Below are 22918 nucleotides of genomic sequence, written 5' to 3' on the forward strand. Positions count from 1 at the left end.
TTCAGGCTCATGAATTGTTGTCATCAATTTCCTACACCAGTGATCTTGTTTTACTTACAAGAATACATTTGAGTCATCTGAAAATAAGAAAACATAATTTGTTACATCCCTGAAACCAAAATAAACCGTCTAAGTCATTGCTAACGAGAGAGACTCTGACTATTATTGCTCTGTATAAGAGCAGCAATGACCACTTGTGGCTGCTGTTGTTGACAGCATCTAGCTCAAAGCTTTTTTGTGGATTTGACAGACAACTTAAAGTCTCTTAAAGAATTTAGTTTTTTTGTGATCTAAAGAAAAATCTATAATTTGACATGAGCTCTATCCTCAAGTCAAAACATCAGTCAAACAATATGAGACTGAAAATTATTTTTTAGTCCCTAAATATGCCAAATTTGACTCATCAAAATATCTGTTTACTGTTCTTCAACCTCAGGCTTAAAACTATGATAATGAAAGTGGATACAGAGCATTTGTTGTTTTATTTTATTTGCCTTTCACCTAGTAACACACAGAAAAATGCAACACATTTTCATGGAATGGCCAAGAAAATGAACAAATGGAGAACAGTATTAATTTAGATTTAGTTCACAGTAAAATATGGTTTAAATAAGTATTATTCATGATTTACAAAGTACAAAAAAACTCTTTCCCTTGTATTCCTGTGAAATCGAAATACTTATATAGGCCTATATCTGCTGTATTTTTCACCAGCTTATACTGTGCCTCTGAGGAGTCTGTGTGTGTGACAGATAACCACCAGATGGAGTCAGAGATTAATGTTGAACATGTCTACCATGCCTTTGTCAATAACAATTTTGGTTCTCACTGAAACACAATGTATTGGATATAGTGTGTCTCAATACATGAACAGTCATACATGGACTTCATGTTTGCCTCACTGATTTTCATTCTCAGAGAGCTTTTAAAGGCACAGGTTGCTGTTATTGATCGAAGAGGGCTCGGTAAACTCCTCTTCCTGGCCAAAGTGCTCATGCTTCTTCTTCTGCAGCTCCCCCCCCCCCCCTCCCTCTTCTGAATGACAGGAACAGTTACAGTTCGCAATAACATTCCTGTTTGTCTCTTTCTTTCTTTTTTCATTTCGTGTTTACCTCTGTCTATCTGTTTGATGTGGTTTTTGGAGTGTTGGCGTCAGTGGTGGAATGTAACTAAGTACATTTACTCAAGTACTGTACTTAAGTACAAATTTGAGGTACTTGTACTTTACTTGAGTCTTTTCTTTTGATGTCACTTTCTACTTCTACTGCACTACATTTCAGAGAGAAATATTGTACTTTTTACTCCACTACTTTAATCTGACTGCTTTAGTTACTTTACAAATTTAGATTGTTGCACACACAACACATTATAAATACAATGTTTTATTATAAATTAAACTACCCAACAATACAACTTATAATATATAAGTACAGCTGAAATGATTAGCTGATTGAACACAGAACTGTTTGGATTGTTTCCAGTTTCTAAAATGTGAGAATTTTAAGTAAAATGTTATGATGATACTTACATCATTTTACTTAAGTAACTTTTTCAATGCAGAACTTTTACTTGTAACAGTATTTTTACAGTGTGGTATTAGTACTTTTACTTAAGTAAAGGATCTTGGTGATACTTCTTCCACCAAGTGTGTGTGTGTGTGTGTGTGTGTGTGTGTGTGTGTGGGGTAGTGAAGTGAAAGTGACAGAATAATAGAAGAAACAAAGGGCAAGGGCAACATGTAATGGAAACACAAACCTTATCATGGGCCAAGGAGGCATATGAACAAAGAAAGGGGTGGAAAAAAGGAAGATGGAGGTGAAAGAAGCCTTCCGACCGGTCCACATTAGGGCATCATGTGCTGCTTTCTTTCCTTCTTCCATACCTCCTCTTACAATGTCTCTCTGCTCCACCACATCTCCTGTCTGCTTCTTCTCTTTCTTCCTCTTTTTCTTTGTGTCCTCTTACAGTATATGTCATGCTCTCTTTCCTTTCCCTTCCTCCTCCTCCTCCTCCTCCTCCTCCACCTCCGCCTCCTCCTCTCTTTTCTTGTTCTCCCTCCTCTCTTGACTCCCTCTCAGTGACCACTGACCTCTGTGACATAGTTTTCCTAAAACTCGCTGGTCTGAAAACAGACGAGCAATGTGTTGGTTTGTGTTGGCTTCGCAAGGTCACATTCTTTCATACATGATGTGGGTTAAATATGATGCAGAGCAATATTGAGCCTTGATTTATACTGTACAGTATTTATTGTTGCCATACACCTTTTGGAATACATGAGGCTGGCCTATTTCATCAGATATTTTAAGCTTCTTTGGAAGACAAAATATGGTTTAGTTGTTGTCGCCCAATCAATGATGTGGTTTGATTGGATAAAAATTGGGTTAAAGTCACTGAGGTCCTTTGTATTGGAGGTAATGCGTATTTGGTAATGTGTTACTCTGTGTAACTTGCGTGTAACTTGAGTGTGACAATTTTGTTAAAAATAGGAGTAGAAATAGTCTTGTGCATACTACATTGACCTACAACTCCAGCATGTCAGAAGTTCTGGTTGACACAAGGAAACAAAGCAGAACCCTTTTCTTTGGGGTAGTTGAACAAAAATGGTCACAAATGCCATATGTGGTTAATAAAATGAAACAAATATGTCCAGCGTTCCTTCACTTCCATGCACACATTTTCTTTTGGTAACATTTACATAAAAAGTGTCTTCAGCCATGCTAGCGTTTCTGTGAGGCTGTGCTTACATCAGCACGCTAACAAAGGTTGGTGAATTAAAATTGAGACTTGAAGCTGTAATTGCTAAAGGTAATGCTAATGGGAAACATGCAGCCCCCGTATACACTGCTAGACTCTGTTTGACTCCAACTGCAACGTTTTTACTCAACTTGTGTTGAAGAACCAGAAACAATTTTGAGAAATTAAGAGAGGACAATGATGAGGACAACAGTGCAACAACACAGCTATGATACAGCAAGTCAGTTCTGTTGTTGTAACATGTTTATTGAGAAAGATGCAAAAGGCTGAATACGGTTAGTTGCAAAGGTTGTATGTTGTTTGACAAGAGTAGGTTATTTCAGGTCATTATATAGACACAATAACCACAGTACATTTCTCAAACAGTTTGTACAGCAATTTGCCAACTGCAACAAATGTTCTTTAGCGTCTCTTTCTGCAACATTCGCAATAATCTTGATGCATTTGTTTCTTTCATCCCTCAGTTCATCAGCTGCTTCATGACACCTTCAGGTGAAGCTCCCCACCCAGGAAGCCAAGGATGACCCCGACCTAAAAGGAGCCAAATCCTCATGAAATCTTCACCCAGAAGGTAAACACACTCATATAATCTGGGCCCCTATGGATGCAGGGCCCCATTGGTCAGGATAAGGGGAGCCCCAAACTCTGCAGGACAGGAGAGGGTGCTGAGGTGGAACAACAAACTCTGGCAGGTTGGAGGGGCCCCCGCAGATTGATGTGCGTGTGAAACCAGCCGAGTTGAATATTGCGCAGAGCCGGGTTTATTGTGCTGCGGATTCATGAATCTGCGCCCGCCTTGGGACTCTCATCTCAACATTCGGTAAATTTAACTCCCGACAAAATAAAGTTAAAAGGCAAGCTTTAAAAGTGGGGCTGACAAGTTGCCCTTTTCACTTTCTTTAGAATAAGAAACTCTGTTAGACAGCTCCTATAGTGACATACAATACCTCTATAGGGAGGAAGACCATATACTTTGTACTGGTGTATATTTACTATACTATACTGAAAGTACGTAACTGTAGCCTGTAATCAAATAGTCAATCTAGCCTTCTTTTCTACATTTTGACACAACGTGACTTAAAAACATTCAACTCAAACACACATTTTAATGCGTTCTTTTTAAAATTGGGGTGATTCCAATCGTAACACTACAGTAATCCCACTGAAACTCCTTTAAGATGTCTATATTAACCTTATTAAAAGTAGTACTGTGTAATAAAAGAACAGCAGTATTATCAGCAAAATGTAGGCCAAGTATAAAAAAATTATTAATCAGAAGCAGAAGCACCTTTCAGATTTAATAATTCTAAATATCACACTATTGGATTGATATTGATGGAGGTAATGGTATGCATACCGTTGGGTTGTTTACTATAAAAATGCATCATATTTTATTTGGTGATCAAATGTTATAAAAGTACAAAAGTAATTAAGCTGTAAAACAAATGGAGTAAAATGTACAATATTGCAATATTATAGAGTAGTATAGAATGGAAATTCTTAAGTAATGTACAAGAAATGATCTACAGTTCTTGAAAAAATTTACTTTTTTCCCCCCATCAGTTGTGAAGGTAACACATTGCCACAGGGCCAGTGTTTCACTATAATGCTTGTTACTTTGGTGAATTAATTCGTCCTGGTCATCCCGTGCTGTCCATTCACAGCAGGACCGTGTGTACTCGCCTATACACAGCCGTGTCCCCCTCCTTGCAGGCGGACATGGCACAGCCTCACAGCGATGCACCGACATTATCCATTCACTGCACACTGGCCAACGCAAAACTGCAAGGAGCCAAGCGCTCAAGAAAAGAGCCCTGTTTTTTCCCCCCGTCTTTGATTTGTAAATACCTCCGTTTCAGTGCAACAACTTCCAGGCTTGTATCTTAGAACCATCAAACATTTACATGAGAAAGTTGACAAAGGCTGAAACAGCGGAGGAGGCCTTGCAACAAAGAGACCCATTTATAGAGTACAGTGAGGGAGAGACACGGAGAGGGAGGGTAGGAGGAGAAGCTGGGAGGAGAGTTGAATTAATGAATTAAAAATGTTGTGAAATAGCGGCTGTCTGAATACTTTTTGGGTTTATATAGAGAGGCGTTCAGGGGGGTCCTGGAGGAGTGGACAGCACAACCTTCTTTAACTGCTCTCTGGCTGGACACACAGGGCTCCCTCTCAGCTTCACAAGCACGGAGAAGTGCAAACTCTGTTCATCTGATTACATAATGACCCAGTAACAGTGAGCCAGAACCGGTACTGCCAGTACCAGTGTGCCGGGAGACACTGACTGACCGCTGGTCAATCCTCACCAAGGCCTCTTTTTTTCTGATTTCATGCTTTTTCCTAAGAGTTTTTTTTCTTTTTATAAATATAGGATGGCAACGACGTAGAGGGAGACTGCAAAAGTAAACAAACAATGTGATGTCAAAGTCAGAGGTGATGTAAAACATGCTTGAGCTGTCAACAAGTGCGCGTCGTTCAAAACCGTGAACTTTCTCATCTATTTTTCAAAAAAAAATTTCTCTCCAAGACAGATTGTATGCTCTCTGTCTTTTTCACATGTCTGCTGGACAGTGAAATTAATTAAATCTTCAGGTTTCAAAGCTGAGGTCCGAGTGAGCTTCTGTTACAAGACAACAGAAAGGTAAGAGACACATACACATTTCAAAATCAGTCTTTAATCTTTGAATTTAGTAGCTTTTCTTCTTCTTCTTCTTCTTCTTCTTCTTCTTCTTCTCTTCTTCTTATTCTCCTTCTTACTAAAAGAATATGAAAACAATGTGTAGATCTGACAGCTTATTTGACTTGTGCTTTGAAATGTACCTAACTGATAAATCCCTGTGATCTTCCTGTAAGTACTACACTACTAAGTGTGTCTGTCTTAGTAGACTTATTTTATCTTTTATTTTGTTATTTTTATAATCCTGAAATGTGATGTTCCTCTATTCACTTTCTTGAGTCCGTAGCTCCTGTAAGTGGTATAATAATCAGAGGAAACATGCTGTATATCCTTGAGCTGTTTGATGCAAGGCTTGAGGTGAACATTCAAACAGGTGCTCAGTCTCACACTGCATCTACTGTGTGTTGTGTTTACAGCGCGGAGGGATATTAGAAGTGTGTAACAATAGAGGAGCGTCCTATCAACTATCAAATCTGTACCACGATGTCTGACTGCTACACATAATTATATGGGACTATGTTATTACATTAGTAGAATTAGTAGCAACAAATCCATAAAATCCTACAATATTTAATACTGTACTGGGTGCAACAATGTTTTGCAGTCAAAGATAATTCAGCGTTAAATGAAAGGTTTAACTAACTCAAGTCTCCACATCTTACACCTCTCCGGCAATGATACCCATGATTAATAAATATGGTTTTATTAACAGTTTATGGTAACTATTTAGAAGCAAAACAGGGAAGAAAACACGTGGGCTTCTGCTGCACTTACACGAGAAGTAGCTGTGATGCAATCGTAGATGCAGTATAGTACTCATAGTAGCGGAAAATATTAGAGGGCTTGTACAAAACACAGCGGAAAGAACAGGTGTGATGGTGTCTTGGTTCCAAGTCTACAGAAAAGTCTTGGCTCGGAAACCTTCAGTCAAAATAAATCACATCTTCTCATTGAGGAATCCTCATCAGTTTCACAACAGTAGTAGATCAGTCAGATTTACAGCTTGGCTGCTACAGAGTCGGAAGAAGATGGTAAAAGTCAGTGCTTAATCACAGCCTACTGGCCAACAGCTGCTCTCCATTGTTTAATTTGGGTCAATGTCCCAATTCTTTAGCTACTAATTCTGGGCCGAGGAAGTGGAGGCAAAGTGTTTAGGTCTAGGATGGAGGTTTGGACAGAATGCTGGACACATGGACACATTGAGACAAACGTCTGATCACTGTGGCAACTGGTCACATTAACTTCCTGTTGTTAAATTGAATGTTAAATAATGTTAACAACAGATGATGACAGTACAAATGCACTGAATGTAGATGTAGCCTACATGAGAATTATGTTTCTATACAACTACTGTATTTTAGTAGAAATGATGGTTGCTTTGATTACAGTTTTCCTCTAAAATGGACTATAGGAGGAAGTCGTATCCTTCATCCATAGTGTTATCAGATGGTCAAATAGCATCTAAAACCCTTTTTCCTCATAGAAACAGTGTTTTTTCTTTTTCGTTTTTTTTTCTCTTTAAGGCAGAGTTTCTCAATTTCATTTTCAGCCAAGGACCCTATACAAAACAGAGAATACACCAGGGACCCCCCCTTGTGAATGTCTCTTGGAATAATTTCACGTAGCCTTTTTTCTACACTCAAGTGTAGAAAAAAAAAATCTAACATTTGTGACTTTTCAAATTGGGTCATTTTGCATAAAGTGTTTATTTATGGGTCAAAAAATGCTCCTACTTTTTAAATTTAATGAACTATTTAAAAATTGGATTGGATTGGAACCTGGATTATCTGAAGAAAAAATCATTGTCACAAAGCTGTAAAGAGGGCCATTTCTCTTAGCTTGTGGAAAATTGATGTTTTGGAGATACATGGATTTCACAAGTTACACCAATTTTAGGTTTATGAAACCCTAGGCCTCACCAACACATTCTCACTCCCATCGCGTCAAAAAGCGATGCTTGGTCAGGTGCCTTTGGCGTTGTTATTGACGCAAAAGGTACACCTGACAGTGATGATCTATGTTTCTATATCGACCTTGACCAACAAGGAAGTGCTCCGATATCTGCTGCGTGTGATCAATATTATATAGTTGGGTAAAAAGTTGCATTTTCTTTTATACTTATAAATCCGCTTCCAGACCAACAAAGCAAATGTCTATTAGTTTAGTGATTGTTGGCAGCAACTGCAAAATATGTTAATAACTTATAGTTATAACAATGATGCATCAAGATAAACATCAGTGTTCTTACCATAAAAAAAATCAAGCTAATCTATTGCTGCAACACACATCAACATAAAGCTTTGGGAAATGTATAGCAGGCTGTGTGAACCAATCAGGGCCGCAACTTTTTACTTGTATATAATAAAGACCGGGAGTAAAGAGACAAAACAGGAAAGGTCAACACAAAGCACTGCCAAAGAAGAGGCTCTCTTAATGAGACTGTCTGAAATCATTCCCTGTATATATAAAGACACATTGACACAACAGCAGCTCATTTGTATGGCGATGTGCAGTGGTTAGTTTGGCTCCAGTAAGCTTGTGGTTGGTAACGTCTTGTGTTGGCTGAGTAGATGCCTTCTTGGCATGGCCTGGGTTGATGTTTAGACAGTCCTTTCAGTCCGGCGCAGAGGCTGCTGTGTTGTGGACAGTGGTCACAGCCATTCAACTTGTGTTGCATTGAGTCTTTTCAGTGCAGTGTACTGGCTGCTTGGGGTTCTTTATGGCTGTGGACACTGGACAGGGGCACTGAGTGGAAGGGATTACTCTCTCCTCTAGAATACTAATGACCGTCTTTTGTCACCGATCTGTTTCCTCCACCTTCACTTCACATACCCCTTCTCCTCTCTCCATCACCATCCATTTCCCTCCCGCTTCCTCTTTCACTCCTTTTGTCACCCGATGCTCTCTCAATCCTCCCCTCAAAACCAATTATTCTCTCCCTTCTCCCCCCCATCTCTGCCCCCTCACAATGTCAATGTCAAGCACTGCATACTCACACATGATCAAGCTCAGTCGCAAACACACACGCACGCGCGTGCACACACACACACACACACTCACACACACACTTTAACCCTCCGTACCGCTCTCCTCTCCCCGCTTAACTTTCTCTCTCTTTCACTCACTCGCTCACCCAGTCGTATTTTTCAATGGTGGCTTTTGTCCCTTTCATCTCCTCGAAAACAAAGAATTCTTGTGCGCACAGGACAGAGGGAAGGAGAGGGATGAAGAGCCGGACAGAGAGGAAGAGATCCTAACCTTAAGTGTGGAAAAAGTAATTTTACGTGAGAGGGAATCCATCATATTATTGTCAGTGAGACTGATGCACTTCCCAATAACTTGCTATAACTTGCTTTGTACATTTTAGACTAGCGACTGTAGATACTGTTAACGGATAAAGGTGGTGATATTCTGTATTTTTCTTTTTTATCAAATAACCCCAGAAAAGACCAAAACCAACAATGAATTGAACCTTCTAAACAAATATTGTCAGTCTCACGTTCTATTACAGTAAAAACACATAAATGAAGCACACCCTTGCACTGGTTGATATGTTCCTTCATTACGAAGAACCTACATTTCCAAATATGACTTTTCCTACGAAAAAAAGGGGTCTCTTGGCTTAACTTGCTCACAGTGGTTAAGTTTAGCTGCTAAAGAGACAGCTATTTCCTTCAGGAGCTAAACGGGAAGTAAATATTGGACTTCCATTCATCAGCTGGCCAGAAACATGACTCAATAAGAAATGCTAATGTTGCTCTGCGTCTGTTGGATGCGTCAATAGGCAACATGGTTGCAACAACAACATGATGAGGTGATAACATGTCAATGTTGTGTTTACACCTTGTTGTGCAGCCCCCAAGTGTCCAAAAAGATCAGTTAACACTACTTTTCATAGATTGATGTGCTACTGCTAGTTTTTAAATAGTTGTGTGCATGGTCCGGACTTTGTAAACTAAACATTCCTTTGGACAATACAACTGTATTATGTTCTAACTGTTCAAAAGGTCTATATGTCCAACACACAAGTGTGTGTTTACTGTATGTGTAGGCAGGAGCTGCGCAGGGTTCAGAGTTCAGCTGGAGATAGACACGGCCAATCACATGTGCCTCCTCTTGACCCCACCTCCCTCCCCTCTCTCCCCCTCCACATCTTAGTATTCATAGCACAGACATCAACACAGATCTCTATTCATTCACTTAGTGTGAGCTCCAGCATGGATAGAGGAGAGAGAAGGGTCAGAAAGGACAGGAAAGGACAGAGCGTATCAGATTGTCGTGTTTCTTAGGCTTTTGTTTGTGTTTTTTTTTCTTCTCGGTTTTGTTGTATTCGATCCGGAAGGCAGAAGCAGTTTGAGACAAAAGGGCCATTTAGTGAACAGTGAGTGTGAGCAAGAGAGAAGGAAAGGAAAAGAAGGATGCGAAGGAACTGCAGCCCAGAAAGGACTGTGAACAGGGGACAACCTATACATTTACAATAAGTGTCCATGGCACCTGGGGTCGGGGTCTCATTCTGTTAATATAATGCTGACACTTTAAGACCCACAGACACTTACTCTAAATAATATCCCATCCCATCGCATTACACCGCCATTGTCTGACATAGGCATTCACTTGAAACTTGTCAACAAGCATTTAACTTGCACTTAGCAGTCATAATTAGCATAAATATGTGGTCAGATATATGCACGTTTCATTTATGAACATCTAATTCCAAAACCACATGCGTTAATATGCTGCAATGACATCCTCCGCTCTTTCAAGGAAGAGTCACTGAGGTCAGCCACTGATGTTGGGTTATATGGCCAGTTCATCTCTGCTGGATGGGGGTTAACGTCAGGGCTCTGTGCAGGCCAGTCAAGTTTTTCCTCACTAAACTGGGAAAACAATTTCTTTATAGACCTTACTTTGTGCACATACAGATATTATTGTATTATTGGGATTTCAGTCTAAACTACACAAAAGTCAGCTTTTTGTACAGTTCTCCATAGCTGAACAACTCTCAAAACCTAGACCTGATTTTAACAATGCACATCTGCTTGTCACATCTGCTGCAAATGCTGCATGATTGAGGTCTTTATTCAAGTAAAAGCAGGCCAAAAAGTATGAAAACAGCTTTCTGCAAAATGGAAGAGGGTGGTCCAGTAGAAGACCATAGTGCCCTTGATTCAAATTTAAAGACTCCTTATCTTAATCTCTTTCATGTGGAAGAACAGTCCCTAGTGTCTCTTCATCTTAATTCAGTAGCCGTCTTGAGAGCAACTGACACGTGAATGAGCCTCCACTATCACGCTTTTAATGTGAAAGAGCAGCTGTGCCTTTATGCTGAAAGGAGGCTTTTATTTTGACAAGGCCAGCTGCCTCCATTGAAAGGAAAAAGGGGACTTGTCGTGGATAGCCACAACACTGTCCAGTTGAAAAATGTGCTTCAAATCCCCTTTTTATTCTTCTTATTCTCTCTATCGTCATCTTCCTCACCTCCCAAATGTTCCACCCTGTCATTTTTTGTATTCATGTGGTTATCAAATGTCTTTTTTTTCCTCCCTTTTCACACATCCTGCACCTGTTCATATGGACTCTCCTGCTGTTCGCTTGATCTTACTGCCCATACAACCTATGCCCATTTTTGTCCTATTTTTGCCATTTTCATGTATATCCCCTTTACCTACCCTGCTTTTTCTCCTTACCTCCTGTTGTCTCTGTCTCCAACCAACTGTAGCGCCCGCCATGACCTCAGCCACTCCAACCTCCTCTGAAGGCTCCTCCCCTCAGAAAGTATGCCACTCCCAGACGCAGACTGACATCACCAAGCCCCTGCTGGGCTCCCCAGCGGGGAACGGAGGTGCTGGTGCAGGTGGAGGAGGAGCACTAGCTGGAGGGCCCAATGCTCTGCGAAGGAGGCGCCGCGTCCTCTCCAAAGACGGACGAAGCAATGTGCGCATCGAGCACATAAGCGGGCGAGGGGCGCTCTACCTCCGCGACCTCTGGACCACTTTCCTGGACATGCAATGGCGCTACAAGTTCTTCCTCTTCTCTGCCACCTTTGCTGGGACCTGGTTTGTGTTCGGAGTGTTTTGGTACCTGGTGGCATTGGTGCATGGAGATCTACTGGGTAAGGAGGAGAAATGTAGAATGGTGGAGAGTCAGAGGAGAGAAGAAAGGAAAGTAGGAGGATGAAGCCTAATGAGTTTGGTGATCTCCTGACTTTTCCTTTTTTTCCCTCCACTGTGTAGTTGACATTCATGGATTTAAAGGGGATATATCCTGAAAAAGTCACTTTTTCGGTGCCTGTGCACATACATTTGGGTAACTGTAGAGCCCAGGGGCGACTAGGGGTGGAAATGGGTTTATATAGAGGGTTAATAAGCAAGTGATTCTCCAAGACTCTTTGTTCATTCTCTCAGACTCGCATGATGAACTGAACCTTCTTTGCGCAAAGAATCAATACTTAAAAGACTTGCTTGAATGAAGCTTTATTTCAGATCTAACATAGGTATTAGAATTTCTACCACAGTACCCAGGGCCCTCATGTGAGGAGGGCCCAAAAAGATACTAGAATGAATAGCTGTGGATTGGGGAGGGGCCCATAGAGAATGCCTTTCTACAGGGCCCAGAATGTTGTGCTACGCCCCTGGTAGTGCCTACCAACCCACAAATTGTGAATAAGACAACCCAGTCACTTTTTTGTGGGTGTCCTAAATCAGAAAATGTTCATCAATCCATTCAGATTTGGCTCCCCTTCCTATGTCACATGCAAGCTTGTTAGAACATGCTGCCACCCATCTGAGTATCTTCACCCACGACTTAAGAACTATCTACTACTACTATCCCAAACGCCAAAAACAAAGTGCCTGCCACAGCTTTAAGTGAAACCTCAGGATAAATCGTACTTTGGTTATCCCCGATCCCTTTCATCCAGCGCCATTATCAAGTCAAGAGTAGGAGTGTTGACCAGAGGAAAAATGGTAGGAGTTATTGGTATTGATCAGCAACATACCCTCCTATTTTTATTGTTTTATTTTTTCCCAAAAAAAAAGAGAGTTTTTTTTTTTTCCTTTCTTCCTCTCCTCAAAAAATTTTTTTTTTTATTTTTTTTTAAACCCCCCCCCCCCACCCAAAAATTTATCCCCCCCCCCCCCCCCCCAACCCCCAAAAAAAAAAAAAAACAACCCCCCACCCCCCCCCCCTTTTTTTTTTTTTATATAACCAAAACACCATTCCTTTTTTTTTTTTTTTTCTCTTCTCCCCCTCCTCCTCCACTACTCTTTTTTTTTTTTTTTTTTTTTTTTTTTTTTTTTTAAAAACACTCTTTTCTCTTTTTTTTTTCTCTTTTTTTTTTCCTTCCCTTTTAATTATTTTTATACTACCCCTCCCCCTGCCCCTTTCACCCCCCCCCAACCCCACAAACACACCCTATTTTTTTTTTTTACAAGCTCTGCCACGTACACACACCATACTGTATTAAATCCATACACAATTTATTGAACTATATAGAGATTCAATTCATATAAATAGCCTATCCAAGACCATAATTAGCCTGCCGTGGGCTACTGATCCCCAAACACCGGGAAATAATAGACCGTTATCGCTATTCAACCAAGTTAAATTTCTGTCATACCCATACTGTCAAGATGAAGACAAAATTACTCTCTATTTATTAAAACAAAGACACTTTGTAGTGTCAAAACAGTACGGCTTCGGTACTAAAACTGGAACACAGATACACGCTCCACAAGCGAAAAAACTAAAACATGAATAAAGTCCAAAATCCAAGACAGAACAAATTAGGCACGGGTAACGCAGAATATAGACACACGGCTACGACAATGGTACAGAAAATGCCTACTACAAGCTCACTAAGCCACAAAACACAAGGGTAACACATCACTGAATCATATTAAATCAAATCAAAGCCAGTCAGTCCTGACTGATTTGAACACTGAAATGAAATAAAGAAATGCAGCCTTAAGTTTTTGTAGCACAGCAATAGCAAATTACAGGCATAAAGATATTGGGCCTGCGTGTTAAACTGGGCCTAATAATTTTATAACAATACGGTAGGATAATTAAAAATCGGTATGACCTCATTCTGGTCAATACGTACACTAGGCTTTACACGAGTGTAAAAAACACAATTATCTCCAATAATTCGTATAAACTTCCAGTTGAAGTGTTACTGAACAGTTGATAAATCATGCCAATTTACTGCACTGCGGCAGCATAATAATAATAAACCAGCATTATTACTTTATTATTATTATTATGACTACAACTTGTGTTGCAGTCATAACACTAAAAATAAATCCTCATCTCCAAAACGTGTACCAGGAAAAGTGTGAGCCCGAGGCTGCCAGCACTGAGTTGACGTTGCTGTTCCCTCTGCGGCTACCCTGGTGCTGCTAGCTTGGTTTACGAGATTAGCTCCCTCGTCGTCTGTTGCTAGCAGGGTCGCTACTTCATTCAGTAACAGTTGCTGAGTTTTCTGCCTCCGGTCTTTTACGCTTTTTAGCTTGTGGTTAATCTATAAAGAAAATCAAAAAGCGCTTTTGTGCCATTCATTGTGTAAACTTGCTGTTAACTAACTGTTAGCGCTGCTGACACCGGCCGGCACCGCTGCTGTACTGTTACCATAGTTACGCATCTGTCTGAGGCATGTGATTGGTGAGAAGCCAGGTTCAACCTGTTTTTTTTATTTATGACCATTCAATGTCGAGCTTGGCTGAAAATATAAATTTCTAATTCTCTAAAGGAGGCCAGGAAAAGCTGTCCTCCTTTGAGCGTTCGTAGCATTTTACTGGCCACTAGACAGAGCACAGACAGGACTGCACCACGCACGCAGTGACAGAGGGGCGCTCTTTCGCTCTGAAGAAAATGATAATGGAATGTTTTGATAAGGGAAATTACAAAATCAGTAAAACACAACCGTAAATTTATAATTCCTATGGTTTAAAATATAAACGTAATTTTACATTTTATTTAAAAACATTTTCTTATATTTTAAATTATGTTTTATATTTTTATGGGGAGGCCAGGCTTCCTTTGGCCTCCTAGAGAAACCGCCACTGATAAACAGCTTGCTTATTGTCCCTTTAACTGCATACATCTGAATAAAATAAAAAGTCCTTATCCATGTCCTCAGGCCTTCTGTGAAAAAAAGGCCCTATGCAGTACAAGTACAGTACTTTTTTTGTGAATGTGTTAACAATGAAGAAAGACACACAGGCATACAGTTTTACATTGCAGAAAGGGCATGAGAAAGATCCGACAGAACATTAAGAGAGGGAACAAAATGTTCCTTGGTAATTTGTTTACACCCCAGAACCTAAGATCTTCTGTTCTTCCTCCCTTCCTCCAGAGTTTGACCCCCCCTCCAACCATACTCCATGTGTAATGGAGGTGAAGACCCTGACGGGAGCCTTCCTCTTCTCTCTGGAGTCTCAGACCACAATTGGCTATGGTTTCCGGTGCATCACCGAGGAGTGCCCTGCCGCCATTATCCTGCTCATCTTTCAGCTGGTCATCACCATGGTGATGGAGATTTTCATCACCGGCACTTTCCTTGCGAAGGTAATCTTATGCAGTTTTTAGTTTGAAGTTTATTTCATTTCTTAAAACATTTTATATGTTCTTCCTGTGATGTTGCAGTGCATGGCTGCTTCCTCAAACCCCCTCCCCCTAATATGCCCTTCCTTTACCCCTTATATCAGTACAGCTGCCTATCAGTATTTTTAGCAATCAACTTATCAGTTATGCTTACAGATTGTCACCATGCCGAATATTGCAACTCTTACCTGTCTTATCTAAAAGCAGGGTTGTCTTCTCACTTACAGCCCGACAACCTTTCTTCTATTTATATGACCCTGTAATTTCACTCTTCCATATATTGCATATCTGTATGTCAGGTTATCTTAAACAGAGAAAGAGGAAATCAGAAGTCCTGTAGATGATTACTGAAAGTTATATGTGAAGAGTTTATAGTGTGTATAAAAGGAATCATTATATATACATTTTTTTCCAAGAATTTGACACGTTCTCCTGCTCTTTTAGGTCGCTCGTCCCAAGAAGAGAGGCGAGACAGTGAAGTTTAGTCAACACGCTGTTGTGGCAAATCATGAGGGCCGGCCCTGCCTCATGATCCGAGTGGCCAACATGCGCAAAAGCCTTCTGTTAGGATGCCAGGTATGCAAGTTGCTTTTGTAAACGTATTTACAACCCAAAATATCTACAGTTTTTAATGCACCTGATGTTTGCTTTATTATTGATTACACCTGCTCTGCACAGCATTTGATTGGATGCAATGCCATGATAGATATATACCCACTGACACTGACATGCAGTCGTACCTGGAAGCAGATGAATTAAATTAAAAAAAAACTTTTATGAGAACCATAAGCTCTAGTATAGTGCTTGCTCAATACTCTGACTGGTATGAAATGTAGTAAATTACACATTTAGTGACTGAGCACTTCAGCTTCATGCTCAAGGATAGATCACCTTTGATGAAGATATTGGCCGTTGCAGGTATTAAACCTGGGGCCTTTTGGTTACAGGATGCCTTCTGCAACCTCTTGGCTACATTTACTGACTCCATCTTGGCTCCCAGGTGACGGGGAAGTTGCTTCAGACGTCCCTGACAAAGGAGGGCGAGACTGTGAGGCTGGACCAGCGAAATGTGCCTTTCCAGGTGGACACGTCGAGCGACAGCCCCTTCCTCATCATCCCCCTGACTTTCTACCACATCATTGACGAAAACAGCCCCCTCAGGGCCTGGGCAGTAAAAGGTAGGTCATGGCTCTAATGTCAAGTTATATGTCAGGTCTGATACACAAATATCAAGAGGAAAACTACTTGTTTTTCACTTCACACAAAGCGTCTACAGTATAAGTGTAGTTTGACAGTTTAGTGTAACTCAGTTGAGGCTAAAGGACACTGTGTACATGTCATGGGCACTTATTTATTTTGGATTTGGCTCATATCATCTATCTAAATTAATAAATTGTAGGAACGTCTGTCTGTCCGTGTGTGTGTTATGCGCATATCTCTTGAACCTTTAGTCCGATGGATTTCAAACTTGACAGGTGTCTTCCAATGGGCACGAGTAAGTACAGTGCCAAGGTTGACGTTGTTTGGATTAGAAATGCAAAAGATATCGTTGGTAAAAGAAGCACACATTGGCTTTTGCTGCTTTAGCCGCTGGCCACTCCCCCTCTCACACTGCACACTGACTGAGCTCAGCGCAGGACCAGAGACAGAGAGGGTCGAAGAAAGCAGGGGAGCTTTGGCAGACAAAAATGTGAAATACACCTCAGACCCACAAAAATGTGCAAAGTAGCCTAACCTAGTAACCTAACCGTCAAGCCACTAAACCTGTATGAAAATGAGCACCTCTGCTGAAGTGTTAAATTTGTTAACGATCATACGACACGAGACAACACTCTCTCTCTCTCTCTCTCTCTCTCTCTCTTTCTGCATGCACACACACACACACACACACACACACACACACACACACACACACACACACACACACACACACACACACACACACACACACACACACACACACACACAACAGCTCGGTTTTGGTGGTTGATGAACACAGATATGTGCTGATTAGCTCTCATAAACAGGCCAGGTGGGTAGCGCACTGCCATGAGACCATGACGCTAATGTCTGATTACTCCACAGTCATTGTGATATTTTGTGATTACATTCTGAATCTGCCCCGTTCTCTGTCAGGTAAATATAGTAGTAGGTAGGCCTACAATGTCTTCCTCTGATGTATACGTAACCTACACTGTAAGCGAGTAGTAGGCTATAGGCTACAGTGTTTTGGGTTCCTTCTGTAAGTAATTTTGGGGTACAATTTGGTTTTGAAGAATTCTACAAGCAGCGGTACTACAGGCCAAGCAATCACTTGTTCCAAACAGAGACATTTTCAACGGGCTCTGTACTAGTTTTTACAATTATAAGTCAATACAATGTACTTGGCCCAGAGGGGAGCTGTCCAAGAAAATTTCATAAGCATACAGTCATTTACTACCAGCAATCACTTAATTGCAAAAGGTGTAATGTGTTACATGAAATGGTTAATGTCTTTATTTGTATCCTCTGTCTCTTGAGAATAACTGTGTGTACATTCAGTATGTACGTATGTGTACAGTATGTAGGTGTATTGGTATTTACGGTCATGTGCTGCGTGCTTGGCTACCTCTTACAGTCCAGAGTTGGGCTGGTTTGGCACTGGAGGAGAGGGTTTCTCTGGCTGGAATGTGTGTGAGAGAGATCGGCAGAGACACCCCTCATTAGAGCACAATGCTGTACAGTCCGGGGTGCTGACACAAATCCCGCACAGATCCACTTACAGCAGCACAGACCTCTCAGCGATGGAAACAGTACTGACGGACTCTGATCGCAGCTTTATTTACATTCACACTACTCATTTACTGTACATGGCTTATTTTCTTTGCCTCACTTGACACACTTGATTTTTTGACGTATTATTGTCCTTTCATTTCCTTATGTCCTGCAATTACTGCACCTTTATGCTTTGCCCTTTAACTTCAACTTTTTTTTCTTTTAGTCATTATAACCTCCCCTTCAACTTATTCTAACTGTAGCCATATTTAAGGGATTGTGTTACAGCTGATATAATACTGTCCATACAGTAATCCCTTTTCTAAGCACTGACTGTAACAGAACTCTGTTTTTGTTGCCAGTTCCCCAGTTATGTTTCATCTAGGTTGTTTCGTTGTTACATAAATCTGGACTAGCCAGGCCCTCCTCCGCAGCGCTGTGGAGGAAGGTCTCGCAAAACCTTCTCTGCTATATCCTTGACGTTCCACTTCCGGGATTACTCCGTTGCTGCCGGAAAATCCGCCGGATTTCACTCATTTATACAGGATATCCATTGTCTTGGGCTTCCTTTGTGTTAGCAAATGCAGACAGCTAGCTAGACTATGTGTCCAATCTGAGTTTTCTGTTGCATGACTATAACAACTTTTAAACGTACAGGTTCCACCAAAACAAGTTCCTTCTGAGCCTATTTTGCAGCGGCACCGCGGCTTTTCTCCGGTGCTTCGCACCGCCCAAGACGATTGTAATGCTATGTGCGCTTTGGAGGAGGGTCTGGCAAAGCAAGACTACCCTTCCTCTAACCCAGTTTGATCTGGGATAGGCTCCACAGCTCTCTGCAATGCTGCGAATGATAATTACATATACATCATGGATGGATGGATGTCCCTGATGGACATTTTAAAAAGTCTGCACTTCTTACATTCATTATAGCACTCATAGCATGCTGAGCATGCTTCTGTGCTCACTGGTTCTTTGAACAGAGCTTTAGAGCTGCTTGCAGAGCTTGCTTTATGTTCTCAGCATGTACTACATTTAAGCTGGGAACTGCTTTGATAGGAACATTGAAAATTGGCTTCCAGTGCAACAGTGTGTACCACTGTACCACACAAGGCTGATCAAGAAAATCTAAGTGTGTGCACACTGTTGTGAACTTCATCGTTGAGACTTGAGAACTGAGAGTTCTCTGTGTGGTTGATGATAAAAAAAACTGCTTGTCGGTTGAGAAAGGTGCAAAGGTGAGTCAGTTTTGCTGGTTTTTGGTCATAAACCACAGTACTGGAAAAAAAAATGTACTTGTTGGTGGCGCTACATGAAAAGTAAGACAGTCACCAAAGTTATTACAATTCATCCCAAGGGGGAACATGTATTTCCGTACCAAATTTCAAGGCAACCCATGCAGCAGTAGCATCCCTGTTTATGATAATAAGGATGATCGGAAGTTCACTACATGAATGCAGATGGAGCCCTATGCACCGCCCACAATAGGCCAATATAAAGAATCCCTCAACTAAGTTTGACACAGTAAGTACAAGTGGTTGCGAAACCTGGTGTTTTTTCCCTAGTGAAGCGGTACTGGGTCTGGGTTGGGGTAAGGACTGTTTAGACAGATGACAGAGTCTGCATTCTGAGTGAGGCCTGTTGATGCAGGTGTGTGCTTGTTTGAGTGCGTACGTCTTCTCATGTGTCCTTTGTGTTATTGGGGTTGTGTGTTGATGAATGACAAGTATAAAACTGCATGTGTTTTTAAAATGGAATAAACATTTTTGATTGGATTTTTTTCCAACATGTGGCAGCTATACATTTGTTTGTTTGATTAAAATTCAGAAATGAGTTCTGTGTGAGTCTGTGTGTTTGTGTGTGAGATCCGATGCTTTTGGAATCAGGCTGAGTTTTTATGTTTTGGAAATTTCAGGATGTGCTAATGCTGGTGTGTGTGTGTGTGTGTGTGTGTGTGTGTGTGTGCATGCATGTTTGTGTGAGTCTTTTACTGAATTAATGAAGCTCAGCGTAAATTCTTAAAGGAAGACTTCATATACCTGTTCCATCACTCATAATGATCAGCTGTTTCATGGTACGTCACTTGTCAGTAGTAAATCAGATCCAGCTGTGTCGTTGTTAGTTAATCCAATCAGAGTCGGCCATTTGTCACGAGCCTATCACAGCATGACATCCTGCTTTAAATCTGCTCTCTCTTCCGCGGTTGGCAGTTGTCGTTTCAGGAAATAGAGTGCGTCCCGCCTCCTCCCCTTCTACCACCGGCGGTCACGCCCTCGGACTCGGGTATCGTCTGCGCTTGGCTGTCCATGGTTCCTCTGCTCCTTCATCACCACCACCAGTGTCTGGGCTCCATCGGGGGATATGTTTGGGTTTCATTAACCCTTTATGACATTTGGTTTCGATGGAGTCCAATCTCCAGAGACTTGTTACATTTACATGTTTGTCTGTACAATGAATATGTTCTTTATTGCAAGGAAGTCTCTCCTGATTGAAATACATGTTCTTTTAAAGAAAGTGGGATTTTACCTCAAAATACATTGCAGGCTGAATGCGATAATTCAAACACATCATTGACAATGACATGAGAAAACTAACCGAGCCAAATATAATATGCCAAAACACTGCTACTTGATATTGCTGCTTAATGTACATTGACATTGTATCAAATAAATGTAATGTGCAATGTGAAAGGGTCAGTTGTAGGTACAACCGCCTGAAGAATTATCACCTGCCTTTGCCACCCCGCTCAGCTCTGTGTGGCATTTCAGTTTATTTTAGCTCATTGTTATGGTTTTCTGAACCGCAAATGTGTTCTTATCAACCATGTTTCCATCTGTCCCAGCCAGCTGTTTTCAACGGAAAAGTTTAAACAAACCCAAACTACTAGCTGGTGAACTAGTGGAGCATGTAGCAGTTACATATACTTCCTTTAGGAGTTAGTGGAGACCAAAAAAAACTTAAAGTAGTGGACTTAAATGTGTCAAGAGGGAGAACACAAGCCTCAAAAGCAACTGTTTGCTAACATGTTTGCCATAATACTTAATAAGTCCATTATTCAGTATGAATTCCTCTTTCATTAAGTTATTTCTCCCTTTTTTGTCTCCTGTGATGGATAATCATTTTTTAAGCAGTTTTTTTGTTCCTGCAATAAGTTTGTACTGTATTAAAACTGTAATGGGATAAATTGGACCCAATTCTTGCCTGGAAAGGAAGAAGATAATATAAGTGCATATGGCTTGCTTTGTAAAATGATTTGTTTTGTTTTGTTTGTTGTTTAACCTCGGGTCTCCTCTGTCCTCCAGGTGGTGGTTGGACAGACCCGGAGCTGGCTGACTTTGAGCTGCTGGTGATAATGAGCGCCACGGTTGAGCCGACCTCTGCTACCTGTCAGGTTCGAACATCCTACCTTCCGGACGAGATCCTGTGGGGCTACGAAGTTTCCCCCGTCGTCTCCCTGTCTCCCTCAGGGAAATATGTGGCCGATTTCGCCTTCTTTGACAAAGTGGCCAAAACCAAAACCCCGCCACTCTTCAAGCAGGCCCTGCCACCGAGCCCGCCATCACAGGCGTCCCGTCACCACGGCGGCAAGGAGGCCGGGACGGACCCAGAGAAGATGCGACTGGAGGAGAACTACAGGGGGGAACAGAAGGGGCGAGACAGGGGGCGCATCAGAGATAGCAGCCCACATAGTGTGCGTATTAGTAATGTGTGAGGGAAGAGAGAGACAAGAAGTTGTAACGGAAAGTTGATTTGAAACTGAGATATGGTTAAGGCAGGAAGAAAAGAATAAAGCTGCTCACAATATCTCATAAAAACATCCCCTCCATTTGTGCACAAACCACTCCGCCTACGCATATGAGACAAAAGTAAAAAAACCTTGAACCACGAGTCTGAGGATGTCTGCAACCACCTTCAGAGGAAGCAAGTTACAAACACAACATGTACAAATGTACAGCACAACATCAAGTCATCCACAGAGACATTTACTACTCTTATATTCATTTTTTTTTTTTTGGAAAGGACTTGATTTACTGTAACTGGAGGATGCTTTAAACACTGCAAAATCCTTCATCTTATCAAGTCATTTCTGTTGATAATTTAGCACCGGGCATAACTTTGGGTTCAACACTGCCAACATTGGGTTGAGAAATTCTTTGTGACAAAGACTTCATTTTCTGCATTCTGGTGAATTTTTCTGCAACAATTTGTGCCTTTTCTGCATCAATTAATGGTGCAAATGCCTTCATTTATATACAGGAAATTATAATAGGTTTTAGGGATGAGTTGCACTGGCCAGTTTTGATTATTGGGGGGTTTGTAACCCTCCCATCCCCCCTGTAAATTACGCCTATGAGTACCAGGGTTGTAGAATTCCTTTTAATTTGATTCCAATAGAAATCAACTTATTTCTAGAAAATTCTAGAAATGAGTATCTCTTCCCTGGACCAAGAAGGAATAAACAATTTCCCAGTTGTAAACATACAGTAAACATTCTAAATGTAAGCAAGCTGATTTCCTGTTGCAGTGTATGTAATTGAAATCATAGGGCAGGAAGTTAACAAGGGTCCAAGCTGTTGCCTAGCAATGGAATTCCATCGAAAAGGTGAAAGTTGATTTCAGAAACTAGAAAAAAGTGTAATTCTATTTCTGTTATAAGAAATGAAGAACTCAACTACAGACAAATTGACTTGATTAGATGATTTTTGCAGGGTAGATGAACATGTGATATGGCTGTTCATCACTGAATCACAGTACTGTTTTCCCTTTTTTTATTTAAAGTGCTCATATTATGCTTTATGGCTTTCCCTTTCCTTTCCTTTATTGTGTTATATATTTTTTGTGCATGTTATAGGTTTACAAAGTGAAAAAGCCCAAAGTCCACCCCAAAGGGACTTACCATCTCCAACAGAAACCACTGTTCACAAACTGCTCCAAACAGCTGTATTGTAGTCCAGCCTTTACTTCCGTGACAAACGTACGTCACTTTGTAACACACGTTATAATGCTCGCCTAGGTGCTAGCATGGCACGCCCTCATACTCTGCTTCTGACTGGCTAGTAGTCCTTACCTAGCTACTGGGCATGTGTGACTCCCAACAAAGATGGAACAGAAGTGTAATGCCTCACTCTGTAG

At 41.1% G+C, this 22918-nt stretch overlaps 1 protein-coding gene across 1 annotated transcript; it reads left to right on the forward strand.

The window, feature by feature from the left end:
* The first annotated feature begins 4766 nt into the window (after positions 1-4766).
* LOC120573483 (ATP-sensitive inward rectifier potassium channel 10-like) lies at positions 4767-22664 on the forward strand. The gene is made up of 6 exons (XM_039823235.1): positions 4767-5395; positions 11151-11543; positions 14787-14998; positions 15479-15610; positions 16035-16212; positions 21088-22664. The coding sequence occupies exons 2-6, from the start codon at positions 11159-11161 to the stop codon at positions 21495-21497; spliced, it is 1317 nt and encodes a 438-aa protein (XP_039679169.1). The 5' UTR covers positions 4767-5395; positions 11151-11158; the 3' UTR covers positions 21498-22664.
* Positions 22665-22918: the final 254 nt, after the last annotated feature.

Source organism: Perca fluviatilis, chromosome 14 (assembly GCF_010015445.1).
Source record: "Perca fluviatilis chromosome 14, GENO_Pfluv_1.0, whole genome shotgun sequence".
NCBI classification, from domain to species: Eukaryota; Metazoa; Chordata; class Actinopteri; order Perciformes; family Percidae; genus Perca; species Perca fluviatilis.